The following is a 14,810-nucleotide window of genomic DNA, read 5'->3' as shown; positions in this document are numbered from 1 at the left end:
GGCAGAACAAAAAATTAGTCCCACACCCTCTTTGAGTGCCACTCCAATCCTCTTCCTCCTCTTGATCTGCTGCTCTTCTTTTGGCTTCCTGCCCCACCTGCTACTGTGCTGCCCCTCCTCTCCTCAGTCTGTGGTGTGCCATATGCAGAGGCTGTCCATGCCACTTGTGGCATGTGTGCTGCAGGTTGGCAAACCCTATTCTAGAATATTACTAGCAGTGGCAAGAGTTTTCACATTCTAGCAATGAATATTTTCCAAAGGCAACATCATCAAGGTCCAGTTGATCAGGCAACAATATGTACTACCTGTGTACTCAACTAAAGCTTTTATTTTAAAATGTGAGAAAGAAATAACCTCATTGTGTTCCAAACAGGCAATCATGATCTCTGACAATATGACAACTCCAGTTCTTCCTACGCCTGCGCTGCAATGCACCAGTACAGGAGGGTTAGGGCTTTTAGGATCCACTGTGCTGTTTGTATGACGCCGCACTGACTGTATCTCTTCCAAGTATGCTGTTGGTTCCAATAGAAAAAAAAAGACATATAGATGCATACTCCACCATGTTCTTCTCTAGTGATAGTTGCAACAATCATCATAGTGCATTAAATCGTATTCCTGCTAACAATGTTTCAATAAGTAAATTAATATCCCATTCAAAGCAATAGGAAGTTGCACAGATTATTCTCTCTTTACTTGGTGTTTTGTGCCTGGGAAGCATTTTCCTGGCAAGGTAGCATATGGCCTGAGCTTCTGTTGCTGGCAAACCTTTACATGGATGGCATGCAATGTAATTATATTTTGATTTATAGGGATTTTAATAAATAAACTGCATCATCTTAGAGGCAGAAATAGAACTTTAATAAATGGACAAATATATTCCTGCCAAAAATACCAATTCAGCCTCCATCACTAGTGTGAAAAAACCTCTTATATCAGGATGTTTCAAGGTCCTATATTGAAGCCATAGTAGGTGGTTTTGTTGCAGAGGGGATTAATACAACTTACAAAGAAATCCCTTTATATCCTCTGGACAGCCATGCTCTGGCCAGTCAGTGTACTGCAGGTGCCAAACTGTTCTCTCCTGCCCTGTGAGAAGGTGTTTGATCTTCAAGCCTGTAGTTGCGTAGCAGCCTGAGTCTGTACGGAATCGCGTGGTAATCTTAAATCTCCCATATGTGACAGTGTTGTGTCTTGACCCAAGTCGTGGCCAGTACCTAAAACACTTTTCTCTCCCGGCCTCCTTGAAAACAAGGTATTGTAAATATCAGGTGTGAAAATATACACAACTGACAGTGTTGTAGCAATTCCAGCATTTCCATCCTACTATGTACTCCTTAAGGCTTCTTCACAAGCTTAACTAGTCATCAGTTAATGAAGAAGCCAATACTAAGGCCTGCTCTATGCAATCTAGGACTTTCCAATAGAGTTATGCCAATAAATCTGTCTAGTGGAGACAAGCCACACCTATCCCCCTTGAAAGAATCCTTTTTGCCACTGTAACTGTCATTACTAGACTTTTTGCCCCAACCAACTTCATCATGCTAATAGAAGTTTCTAGTGTAGACTTGGCCTCAACAGCAAGTACCTACCTCTTCTGCTGTCACCATTGCAATAATGGCAACCCCTTGTTCCCACACCATCTGCCAGAAATCCTGACATGTATTCTGCAAAGGGCCTTGTGTAGCAATATAATCCCACTCAATGCCCCCAATGGAAACCTGTTAAAAAAGGAGAAAAATGAGGGATCTGTGAGGTTATAAGGAACATGTTCTGTGAAAGTGTAGAAGTTGAAAGAAAATGGTAAAAATAAGGGATTGAAGGTAGGTATTTTGAGTCACGTAATCCTACCTGGTTCACTGCCTACCATTACCACACAACAACTATAAACAGGTTGAAGGAAATAAGTATATTTAGTTTAGAGAAAAGGAAATTAAGGGAAGACATGACCACAATTTTCAAAAATCTGAAGGCTGCTAAAAAGGAGAGGAAGAACAAATTGAAGGGAATGGGATTAAACTACAGCAAAAACAGATTTTGATTAAATCTCAGGGGGGAAAAAAAACTTCCTGGAGCACATTACTTTTGAGGTTCCTTTCAAGCCTCTGATTCTCTCTTCCAAAAATGTATTATTTTACACATATATGCAAAAGAAAAATACAGTTAAGGAGATGTATTTTAAATACACAATATAGCGTATAACTGAGGGGAAAAATTAATGTGTCCTACTGGGTGAACTGTATGCATTTAGAAAAACTTAGTTTCAGAGAAGTATTCTAGCTATCATGTGGGTAGTGCCACTTTTACAGAATTAAAGAGAGTGTTCCTTGGTCAGTGAATGAAGGTTTTCCCTTCAGATTTCTAGGTTGGTTCAGGAAAGCCAAAAGGACCTATTTTCAGATTCTGTTTTTACATACACTATTTGGTTGGTACTATGCCAAATCCCGTTAAAAACATATAAATGCCTATCAGTACCTAAGAGACCTTAACTCTCTTCAAAAGCATCAAATGATTTGAAGTCATATCCTGGAAAAGGGCAAGAGCCCTGAAAATACATTGAAATTCACTTCAGAAAGTTTCCTTATAAGGTTTAAGAAAAGGGGCACATAGCCAGGGGTGATGGTGGAAGATAAGTGAAGAACAGCTTCCTATCCGACTCCATTTTCTTCCTGTAGCCATCCAAAAACAAGCTCTGGCCCAGCGCAGGCACTGCCACTTTAAAAGTCTGGTCCACAGAAGCAGAAGGAATAACAGTGCACTTAATTTTAAGTTATTTAGGTTTAAGAGTGGCACATACCTATAGACACACACACAGTTTTGTATATAAAAACTGCTTAAAATGGAGACAAGACTCCTATACACGGTCCTTTAAGAAACGATCCAATACATTTTGAGGGTTATTGCACATTTTTCCACAACTTTAAGGTACAAACTTGCCTCCCATTAGCACAAAAAGAAAAAAAGTGATGGAATAAATGCTGTACAGCAGATGTTTCCAGTACCTGATCCTGAATTCTTTCCAGCTGTCCAAGAAAAACACCTCTTCCCCAAAAAGTCAACATTAGCATGAAAAGGAAAAAGAGAACAGACAAGATATTAACTGCCCCCCCAGCCACCATATTTTTTCTTCAATCTAAATATTTTTAAGTACAGAACCAACTGACAAACATTTCTTCAGCTGTACTTTTCTTACCTTAATGTGAGATGCGTTGATGTAGCCTGTGTTATTTTCTTTGGTTGGGACCAGCTCCACTCTGGTATCATCATAGGGAAGGACATCCTGGAACCTGTTTCTCTCAGCATTTTCAGGGAGCCGGGCTATTGAACACTCACCATCAATGAGCCTTTTCTTTTGAATCCGCTCATATTCTGTAAACACCATCCCCTGCTCTAACCGTTGTTCAAGAATTTTACACTACAAGACAGAAAAAGATAAGCATACAAAGTTTCAGGCCAATTCCGTTTTACTAGTAACAATGCAATGAAAATAATTTAATATAAATAAAATGCACAGATTTTTCTCACTTCTAATTTTTGTAATTACTTCCCAGATATCCTTGTTTGTATAGCACATCACAGTAAACCTGGAGTGGCAAATTCTGAAGTCCTTAAGCAGGCAAATCTTTAAGGCAGTGGGAGTTCTGTTGAAGTGGGAGCCGACTCAGAACTTCAAGATATGGCAGTTAGACACAGAGATGGTAAATAACATTCAAAAATGATTTTTTAATTTCTGTAGAGATAACACAGTCAGACATGGGACCAGTTTTGCTAGACAAGGTCATTACAGCATTTCCCCAGATTTGGATGAAGATGTTTAGAAACTTTTCTGCTTGGTTTAGGAGGTTGGACTGGGTAATTTGAGAGATCTCTCTTCTAACCCTGATATCTCTGTACTCATCAGTACTCATCTTCATTCCTTAGCAGGAGAGGAAGCTTGGCTAAATAAATAAATTCGTCATACTCTACAACTACCCTCTTAGTCTGTCACCCTGCAGATGATAAATGCTGAAGACAGCAGCAAGGTCTTCATAGAAACACAAATTCCTCCTACAAGAATAATTAATTGCATTTTATTTAATATGACTTGATGGAAGTCCAATTTATTTTTTCAAAACCGAATTCTTTCTAAATCATGAGAGACTTTTGGTATTTGTGTTTGGCAAAAATAATTAAATGAATAAGACGGAGATTTAAGCCAATAATCTACTTCTGTTGTCACAAGCAGCCAGACTCTCATGTTAACATCTGAATGTCCATGTAGCTATCAGACAAGTCAGGAATTTTGTTGCAAACAGATGCCATTACCACATGCTACAGAAAAAAAGCACTAAATCTCTACTGACAATGTCTATACTGAAACGCTCTAGAGCAGCAGCCTCTTCCACTTTTTTTTTTTTTGGCCATGATTTCTAGCACAGAATGGACAAGAAAGGGCACAGAATCACAAAGCTGAGCATCAGAAGATTTTGAACAAACATGAAGTAAACTTGATATTCTAAGAACCTTTGAAATCCTGTGAAACTGGACCTTCTTTCTTCTTTCTATTACATGCGCCTGAATTATTTTGTCTACCTCCTATTTAAACTGCAAACTTGTTCAGCCAGGAACATTCAATTTATAGAGCATCAAGCACAAGTACGCTCAATGCTAGAAGAGTGGCAAGATTTTTAAAGCTTTAAGTATTTACCTCATCAACAGCTCCATTCTTTGAGGGTAGCATTAGACAGCTGCTCCCTTATCCTGATGGATCTTTTGCACAGTCCTATTCTATTTAACATGTACTTCAGATGAGGCTGCTTGGCAAGGAAATGAGGTGATGTGCACACTGAGCACGCACCTCTCTGAAATCTTTGAAGGCTTCAGTGAAGATTCTGTTTTCCCAGCTGTTTGGTTCCAACTTAAAAAACGATAAATATTATATACTGCCCACTTGCCCAAGGACTGGGGCTAAGGCAAATTACACAAATCTAAGAAAAAAAAGGAGTTATAAACTTGTATACAACTCCCATCCTTAGTCTTCTTAGGCACTTTTACCAACAGCCTGTCAGGAATTACAAGTCTCATTCACCAATTACCCTCTACATCTGACTCAGTTTGAAACTAAGATATTCTAGCAGTTAGCCTTTGCTAATGCATTTCATTTTTATGATTCTAGTCCTAAGGAGAAAGCAAATATTCCATAAAATTGAGACATACCCGTTCATCATTTGTTGCTCTAGTAGACTCTTCCTTACCCTCATCTGGCAGAGGCATTCGAGACAAGGTTAGTCCATTTAGGGCAGCTAACTTTAGAGGCCCTATTTTTTTTGCTTCAGTTTTGTTTTTTTTCATTCCCTGCCAAAAAAAAAAAAAATTAAGTTATACCCTCTAGAAAACACTGGACAAATAACAAAGCAGACTTAGGAGGGGTTCAGCTTTTGGAAACAGAGGACTACCCTTGTTATTATCTTTGAAAGCCAGTGTGGTAAAAGATTCTGGTGGTAGAACCACATTCTTTCACAGGACCCGACACCAGTCTGTCTTCATTCCAGCAAGTTACTGAAACTTCACAAGAATGGGAAATATTGTTCTCTTCAGGTTAGGCCCTAGGGCAAGGAGCAGTTTGGAAAGACTAACATCCTTAAACAGAATTAGAATCTCCAACAGTTCAAAATAAAACACAAAAATACCATATATACAATCAATTTCATCTGTATTAGACAACATTGTTTGTGGATCCAATTTTCAGAAATGATCCCAATTTTGTAGGTGTATTTTACAGTATCTAGGTGTGTCTAAGCATTTCACTGAACCTACAAATCAGGTATTTAAGGTATCACAGTAGTATAAAGAGTGCCTTCAAGAAATTGCAGATACTAAATCATGGGCACAGAATTAGAGGCCGAAATGAAGTGCCTTGGAAAATCATTCTTTACAGCAGCACCTAAAACGCGCTAGGCAGTGTACAAACACACAGAAAGAAAAAGTCCCTGCCCTAAGGACTTGCAAAATATACCAAAGAAGTAAGGCCAGAGAGGATCATGAATGACTTCGCACAGTTGTGCACAAACATATAAAATTTTGTAAAGCAGGAGTTGTGGAAGAGATGGGTAGCTTGCTTGACCAGGAGGAATTGAATTTGTAAGACACAGAATGGTTAGAAGGCTAGACAAAAGGGGAGAGGGAGCCTGAGGAGGAAAGAAAAGAAAAATGGAGGAAGTGAATACAAAGAAGGGTGAGGGACAAGGACATGGGAAAGAATGAGGGAAAAGGAGATGGAATATCTAGGGCTTCATGACATTATGTTAAGTGGGAGAGGAAGAAGAATCTAGAAAATACACATGACCACTCAAGTCCTATGGTTAAACTCAGAGAATGGGTCTAATGATGTCAGAAAGCTGTTGGTGGAGAGGAGGAAACTACTCCTGTTCCAGCCGGAAGGGGCATCAGAAGCTAGTTCCTCATGGATCTGAGATCGATCCAATAGGAAGTGGGAGGACCAGCTGAATGGGTGAAACAGTGACAGAAAATAAAAGGGAAAAGAGGTACATAAGGGAAGAAAGGAGAGAAAACATTTGTTTGTACATTTCAAAAATCTTGAGAGGGGTATTTTTAAAACTCAGACATGTTGTATCTATCAGCATGAGCCCTGGAAAAAAACCCAAAACAAAACAAAAAGAAATATCTACTTACACCTAAAGGTGGAAGACCTTCCACAATATTCTTCTTCCCAGACAGAAGATCAGACACAGGTCTCTTCTTCACAGAGTCCTTTCTAACTCTGTACCTTCCTGAAGTTGTAAGGTCAGATTCTGACATAGATGGAGTCAGCAAACCTTCACTTCTTCTCTGCACCTGTGACTCAGCCAGTAAATGAACTGGGCTCATATCTTTCATCCTCTTTTCTGGCTCTGTAATATGTAACTTAGGTTCAAGGATATGCAAAGGGCCAGCAGGTGAAGCAACAGAACTGTAAGGATAACTTAAAAAAGACTCAGAACGATGACCACCCATGATACCAGAAAGCTGGGCTTGGCCTTCAGGGAGAGGAGACAAACTTGCATGAGCTTTTTCTTCTTCAAATTCCTCCTCCTCCTCACTGCTGTGAATCAGCATAGTTGCATCTGAAAGAGACTTTTTATGACCACAGTTCATGCCTTCTTCTTGCTCCTCATTTTCTTCTTGCTTTGTCCTTTCCATTAGAACACTGGGCTGTGACCCTCTTGGAAGGGCCACATCTGCTGCTGATGCTGACATGGTTCTCTCCTTAATTCTGACTCCTTCAAAGCTGTGGACGAGCCCCGCTATTTCAATACTATTTCTTTTCTGTAACTGAGCATGGCGTGCTGATGTTAAGGGTTCACTCACTTCCTGAAGAGAATGTGCAACAGGCAGACTGTCTTCCTGAAACGTCTGGACAGAATGGTGGACTCGTCTTGTGATGAGATCTGGATTGCTGCTGCTTATATAAAGGTGTCGGGAAAGGTCTGGAGTACTGTTTGCAGGTCTTGGGTAGGGGTAAGGAGGAGGTGGTCGATAGACCTGAGTCTTCATGATATTTGGTGCTGGATAATCCTGAGCCTGAAGCTGCACATTTGTCAACTCTGGCACACTGACTGCTCCAACAACTGGACGCTTTTCTGCAGGATATGGGTATGGAAACTGGCTATGAAAACTGTAATTCAGATTAAATGGATAGTGATTAGATTGAGGGGAAGTGAACTGAGCGTGTTCTCGGATTTCAGGTTGGCTGTAAACCAGAGCATCAGGTCTACTGTAAGCATATGAATTGCTGATGTTAAGATTTCTCATTGAATGACTCTGCTTATCTGTGTGTATCATTCCCCTGTTAAGCTGTCTCATCACAGTTTCATAATCTGGGGTAGGCCGGTAAGAAGGTGGTATTAGTGCACTATGTCGATGTGATGGGACATAATCAGGTCTCAGGACATCACTTCCAGTAATGCTTGGGTTAGAGGACATGGGAGATGGCTGCAAGTAGTGCTGTGGGTTATTCAAAGAGTTTGTGCTGTGTGCACTGTAGACACTACCATTGCGGATTCTACCATTGTAGTCATGTGGAGCTCTATCCAAGCTAGTCTGAGAGTGGTAGTAGTATCCATTCTGATTGTTCACAAAGAGGTTATCTGAAAAGAAAGGGTTTAAGCAAACACTACCATTAGGTCCGAACATAAAGAAGCAACTTCTATCAGACATCTTGAATCAGATATTGATATTTTCAAAAACTCTCTCTCAGCATGACTTAGCTTTAAAAATACAGCCAAATCTCCAAGTTGATCACTGTTTGACTTGCAACAATGGAAGTTTTAGTGCTACAAATCTCTTAATATACTGCACTACACAGCTGCCACCTATTGATAATATTTCTGTTTTACTTACTGCTCTGCCTTTGGCATGTCAAATGGATACTACAATACTGTACCGTACTGATTTCAAATACAGTATGGGGAAGACTTGTGTATGGCACTGCCTCCTCTCCCTAGTCACTTATGTGAACTGACTAATAATGGCTCAGGGGAGACTTTCCCTCAACTGTTGTAAGTCTCACAAAGCCTTACAGCAATTGCATCCACCGAGAACCAGGAGGATTACAAGAATTACTGGGCCACATCTGGATAAAAACAGAAGAGATTGTAAGCCTGCTTCTGATCATCTTTCTTTAGATTTTATTTACCCCAGTGATATAAATACTCTTGATATGTACCCATGTGAGGCTTGGTCTTTGTGGGCTATTGTTTTAGCACAGGGGTGGGCAAAATGCAGCCTGCGGACCAGATGCAGTCAGCCAGCCCATTCTATCCGGCCCACGGGGCCCCTCAAAAATTTAGAAAATTAATATTTATTTACCCCTGGTTGCCTGCCATGTGGCCCTTGATGGCTTGCCAAAACTCAGTAAGCGGCCCTCCGCCCAAAATAATTGCCTGCCCCTGCTAAGGTGACAATTTAAACCAGTGCAAATTCCCATGTGGAGACATTATTTTAAGGATGCTTTTTCACTTTCACTTGGGTTGACAAACAGATTTTAATTAAAGCAAAATAAGCCAAAGTTAAGCCACTCTTAAACTGAAATAAAGCAGTACAAATCTTGTGTTTAATTATTCCAGTTACAAAAAAGGAGGAAGCCACAACTAAACCAGTTCAGCTTTCCCATACAGACAAGCATAAGTGGCAGCAAAATCAGGCTCACTATCTATAAACGGGTATCAGTGAAACCTGCAATAAGTGACCATCCTGCCAGCCAAGAGAACTTCTTAAAAAAAAAAAAAAAATCAAACTAAAGTTTTCAGGAAAATCTGGGACTATTTTAAAGTACAGCCAGTTATTGCTGATGTGTGTTTTACCTATCACTGTATGTAGCAAAGTATATTATCTATTGTTTTATGCATTCAGCATATATGAAACAATGGATTCCAAGCCATTTTCTCCATTTTGTAGGATTCACCACTTTATGTAGTTTTTGTGCATGTAGTTTTTTTTAAGGTGCTACTGGAAAACTCCTTATCAAGCCAACCATAAGCTCTTGAATGCCCTTAATGTTTCCGCTTTCTATACAGACTGCTAATTACTCCTATACCAATGGTTTCCACACTGGTTTACAGATCATGCTGGCCCCAACACATCACGAGAGTGATGGAAAAAATTGTTCCTTGTATGTCTTGAAAATATTTGCTATTAAAAGTTTGATGGCAAGGACGCATTGTGGTGCAGGAGAAATTCTGGGTGCTGACAGTGGTTAATTGGTCAAAAAAAGTTTGGGAACCATTTTCTATACTAGTTATAACAGGCAATAAAAGCCTCTCTCTTGCCTGGGTCTCTTGCACCTGACACTTGGAGGTTTCTACTGCTTTCAGGGCCTCAGCTGGTTCCTTGCAGCACGCACAGGCAATAGGACACTAAGTCCATTGATAATTTATTGCTCACTGGCACCCTAAAGGTCCAGGGATATGAAGAAATTACTCAGTTCTGTTCATTACCTCACCTCCTCAAAGTTACCTATAACCAGAGTAGCCATCAGCTAGTTCAACCTCATTCAAGAGGGATTATACCTATATCTACTGTGTTCATAATCAGTAAATCAGTGTTCATTCTCTTACCTCCCTGTCACATACTCATATCTTTCCATAAGTAAAATAAGAGCAAACACAGCAACAAGGGCAATACTGGGGGCTTGCATCATATTTCTATGACTTTTTTTTATAAAACTGTAGGTGTGCAAAGGGACATCAGAGTATAATGCAACGAGCCCTCACTTTAAGGTCCTTTTTCCAAAATCGTATAAGGTGGTGTTATTGTAAATGAAAATTGGCACGTGTGTGGTTTTAATGATTGCATCTGTATGTAGAATTATTTAAGAATTAAACATTGCAACCACATTTTAATTTACCTTGGGATGATGTATATGGTTCCGTGTAGTGCCCGTTGTAATGCAACTGAGGGGGTGCTGACATCATGTAAGGCTGTGGCTTAGGCTAAAAAAGAAGGTTTTTAAAAGTAGTTAAAATTTACAGGACATGTTAAAAAGAAAAACCAGGGGCTATTCTAAAATGAATTCTCTTAATGTTAAAGCATAAAATATTGGTTCACAGGACCAGAAAAGAATAAAAGCCATCAACGTAGTGAGACAGTTAGAACAATCTCCAACACACACTGGAGGATTTTAAATTGAAAACCGAAGTATCCAAAATAATTAAAATAGTGTTGGTAGTAACAGTAGTTAAACATAGACAATAAGCAAGAGCGGGCTCAACTGTGAAACTACTTGATATACATACCAAAGACATCCTGGAAGAAGACCGTCTTCTAACTGGATTCACTGTAACAGTCTGGGTTTGTCTATAAAGAAAGCCATATGATGAGCTAATTTTTTTAGAACACTTTTAGATCCAGCCCTGCCAGGTGCTCATGACCTCCGTTCAGGGCACGCACCAGTACTTGGAATTAGGCCCTGTATTGCCTCCCACCAGTCCCAAAAGGAAGGCCTATATGCTCAAATCACCATCATTGCTAGAAAGACCAGCAAGAAAAAAAAAAGGGTGAGGAGGGACCCGTTTATTTCCACTGCTGCTTCTCTTTACCCTCCTCTCTAGGCTGTTCTTGCACAATGGTCTTCCCTAGCAGCCATTTTCCTATGGTCATCCGCTAAATTCAAACCCCAGTGTTACCCTGCAAGCTCCCTGGCCCGGATGGCTGTCTTCATAATTACCAATAAAAAAGTCTCAACACATGCCACACTATACATATAATAAACCACCGCCACAACTGAATTAGGATTCTGCATCCTTGAACAAATCAAATTTTAGGCACACAAATATTGTCACCATCATTAACATTCTGTATTTGCCAAATAACTGAATGTTGGACTAGTCAGAAACATACAGACCATTTTCTCAACCCTGCACTGTTCCTGTACCCCATAGCTGTCAGTAAAACAATGACCAGGAGGATACCAGGGCAATACAAACACAGGACATGCAACGTTTCAGAAAGATAGATAATTTTCCAGCTCACCCTTTGGGAAGAGTAGAACGGGAAAGGATTGGAAAGCGTGGAAAAGAAAGAATGTGGAAAGATTTCTGAGAGCCTTCCATGGGTGGAGAGTCTGGGGAATCTCTAAAGACAAGGTACATGCAGACAAAATAGAGACAGTCAACTAGTATATTGAAAAGAAAGGCACTTGTTACCAGGAGAGAAGGCATTTTAATTGAGTTTAGGTAGGTCTAAAACAACATTTTGCAGCCTGGATAACAAGATAATCTTGCCCCTCTAAAACTGCAGAATAGCAGAAAAGTATTAAGTATCTGCAAGGAAGTTCCCAGTCTGGGAAAAATTAAGAATCACTGATCTAAGTAATTAATTTATTTTACAAAAAGCAGTTATTGCGAAAGATGAAGAATTAACAGCTGTGGAGTTTGACATTCACTATGTAACAACAGAACAGATAACACTTCAGACAGCAATGCCACAGGCTTCCCACAAACATACAACTTCAACTAAAAAGGTCCCACTTCCTCTGTTCAGAGGCTGTGAAGGCAATTTAGTTTCTATTCCAAACCAATCCTGCAACTCTTCTGAGAGTTAGAACAAGGGAGTCAATCAGTTGTACTAGTGGCTTTTGTAGCATCATCTCTTTGCTGACTTCAGCAGGCTCTGAATTAGGCCTTTTGTAAATAACTTACATAGTGCTTGGCTATGTAAAAAGGAATGAAATTAGTATTCAGGGAATCAGACTTAATACAACAGTCTACCCACTGAGCCCAATTTTTTTGTCTCGGGCTTATATACATCAAGTAAATTGACAGAAACCAAAAGGATTATGTCAATGTAAAAGAGGAGACGAGAGTTGGGATCTTGATTTGTATCTGGGGAACTAGTCCACTTAAATTTAATTTACTCAATTGTATTTTATTTATTTTTATTTACTGATACTACTTCAGCTATATGGATTTTAAATCTATCTAATGGACTTCATACATTAGAACCATCAACCCAGCACTTGTCAAGAAATCTACATGTACTTCCCTTGCCTAAAATAAGTCCAACATCCTTTAACAATTCAGTCAAAAGAGCATTTAGAACTCTATCGATTTCAGTACCTTGCAAATACAATAGTATTAAAAGCTCACATAAATGCACAAATGCATAAATGCACTTACAGAACTGAGATCCAGTAACATCAAGAATGTTATGATTTTAGTTATGTCTCTCTCCAGTTTATAAAAACACTGTCTTCTATTATAAGGGTGCAAGTGTATAACGTAAGCACTTTCTATAATGTAAATCTTAGAATTGGCAAATAATGTTTGGTCAAAAGCATAACAAGTAATTAATTACTGTAATCTACAATAAATAGCAGATGATACACAACATTTACATTCATTATGGTATTCAGATGCTTGGAGTCCTTCCAAGACTACTCTACTTACATGCTACATTTATTTAGTCTGTAAAACTTGTGTCTGGCCACACACATCCTCCACACATATTTTGCTGTTTCCATGTCTTCCTGCCAAACAAACAATCAAACGAAACATGTATTAGAAAAATTATGCAGGCTCAACCCTCAATTGCATCAAAGTCAAAAGACCACTGAGTCAAATCAAAACAAGATTTGGTTCCTCTTCATTTTGATGGGGGAAGTTTTCAAGTTTCTTAAAACCTGAATAAATTAGCAGTCCTAATGGAACTGAAAATAACAGCCTTCTCCTGAAGACAATCTTAGGAACAATAAAACTGAACAATCTTTTACACTGTATATATCACACTCTTAAGCCTTTTGAAAAAATTACAGCTTTGAAAAAGGAAACAGACATGCTTTCTGAGCCAAGTTCTATAAGATGCTCAGCATTGATTCAACCTAGCAAGGCCTCAAATATGTGCTTATCTTTAAACACGTGAATAGTACCATTCACTTCCAAGTACTACTTAAAATTAAGGACATGCTTAAGTACTTCCTTGGATTGGACCAGAATGCTCAGCATGTAAGAACATATGTAAGAACATAAGACGTGCCATTCACTGGGCCAGACCATAGGTCCCATCTTGCCCAGTACCCTGTGTCACACTGTGGCAGAGAAAGGATGCTGAAAGGGAAAGTGAAGTGGGCATGACCAGGGCTTTTTCCACTGTTCTCCTGTCACTTGCAGCCTCCAGCATTTCAGGTCTAGGAAGAGGTCTGAATCAGAGGCTGTACAGCACCTTCTGAAAAGGGATCAAACCTTTAGTTTATTTACTGAAAGGGCTGAATTTTTAATATTGTTTACTTTAGTAGAAAATGGATGAACCAGCCACAGAAATTAAAATACTGTAATAGTCGTGTTATCCTTACTTAAATCTGTCACATATCAAATACAAATGTGAAACAATATTTGGACAAAAGTAGCTTTTTTAAGTCTTTCCTGTTTTGTGGTTTGGTACTTTAGAAAGATAGAAATTAAAAATGCATTCACTTACAGTTTGGAATTGGATGGTCTCTTCTTTATTTGCCAGCTCTAGTGCAAAAAAGGACTTGTTGTGGGACATGTTGGCAATGTCATGCCACCTAAGGACAGAAGGGAAACAGTGCAGGAAGTAAGCTCTGCATTTGTATGGTATAGCAAGGTAACCTAGGAACAAAAAGTATCTTGCGGGGTTAGGTAGGGGTGGGCAAAATACAGTCTGTAGACTGGATCTGGCTTGCCAACTGATTGGGTCTGGGTCACAGGGAGATGCCCACCAAGTGATTATATCTGGCCCACGGCTGGCCCTGTGGCAGTCTGCATAGGGTCAAGCCTTGCCCATTCTCACTTGGGGAAGCCTGTACTGCCTTCCTGTCTACCAATGGCCCTGGCTAGCATGCATAACTTCCCAGGGAGACTGTTCCTGGTGCGCCTGCAGCTGCCTGGGTGTTCTTGGCTCCCCCCGTGCTCCTGCTGCACCACTCAAGACAGCAGCTAGCACAGGGAAAGGCAGCAGCCATGCAGACGCATGTTGGGCACCACAGGCCCAGCCAGGCGGGGGGAAACTGCAGCCCAGCAGCTCCTGCCCTGGCATGTGGGAATCCAGCTCCAGGTCCTGGCCACCTTCCATCCACTTGACTACTTGCAGGTGGCTTCTCATTTCACTGAGTAGGTGAGTGGGTGGCATGGATAGAAGGTGGCCAAGAGCTGGAGCCCCATGCACTGGGACAAGAGGTACCCAACTGCAGCTTCCCCCTCATCTCACTGGGCTTGTGGTGCCTGGCACATATCCCTGCATAACCTGCTGCCTGGAGCAGTGCAGCAGGAGAGAGAGGAGGAGGAGGAGGAGGAGGAGTCGCTGACAATGGGGGGGGG

The 14,810-nt window shown here is 40.2% G+C and overlaps 1 protein-coding gene across 7 annotated transcripts in view; it reads right to left on the bottom strand.

Moving 5' to 3' along the window:
* Positions 1–14,810, bottom strand: part of PTPN21 (protein tyrosine phosphatase, non-receptor type 21) — a 66,532-nt gene that overhangs the window by 3,678 nt on the left and 48,044 nt on the right. For 5 of the 7 annotated variants that reach the window (XM_025215548.1, XM_025215549.1, XM_025215550.1 and 2 more), the window contains 11 exons: positions 13,951–14,038; positions 12,924–13,003; positions 11,509–11,610; positions 10,773–10,833; positions 10,385–10,469; positions 6,673–8,126; positions 5,197–5,334; positions 3,194–3,415; positions 1,593–1,721; positions 1,009–1,243; positions 355–515 (listed from right to left, as the gene is read on the bottom strand). In XM_025215548.1, coding sequence (XP_025071333.1) covers positions 355–515; positions 1,009–1,243; positions 1,593–1,721; positions 3,194–3,415; positions 5,197–5,334; positions 6,673–8,126; positions 10,385–10,469; positions 10,773–10,833; positions 11,509–11,610; positions 12,924–13,003; positions 13,951–14,038 — 2,755 coding nt within the window. The remainder of the gene's footprint in view (positions 1–354; positions 516–1,008; positions 1,244–1,592; positions 1,722–3,193; positions 3,416–5,196; positions 5,335–6,672; positions 8,127–10,384; positions 10,470–10,772; positions 10,834–11,508; positions 11,611–12,923; positions 13,004–13,950; positions 14,039–14,810) is intronic. The other 2 variants (XR_003096238.1, XM_025215551.1) reach the window with 2 other exon arrangements.

The sequence above is a fragment of the Alligator sinensis genome, unplaced genomic scaffold (assembly GCF_000455745.1).
Source record: "Alligator sinensis unplaced genomic scaffold, ASM45574v1 scaffold1141_1, whole genome shotgun sequence".
NCBI lineage: Eukaryota > Metazoa > Chordata > Crocodylia > Alligatoridae > Alligator > Alligator sinensis.
This window is presented reverse-complemented; position numbering and strand designations above follow the sequence as displayed.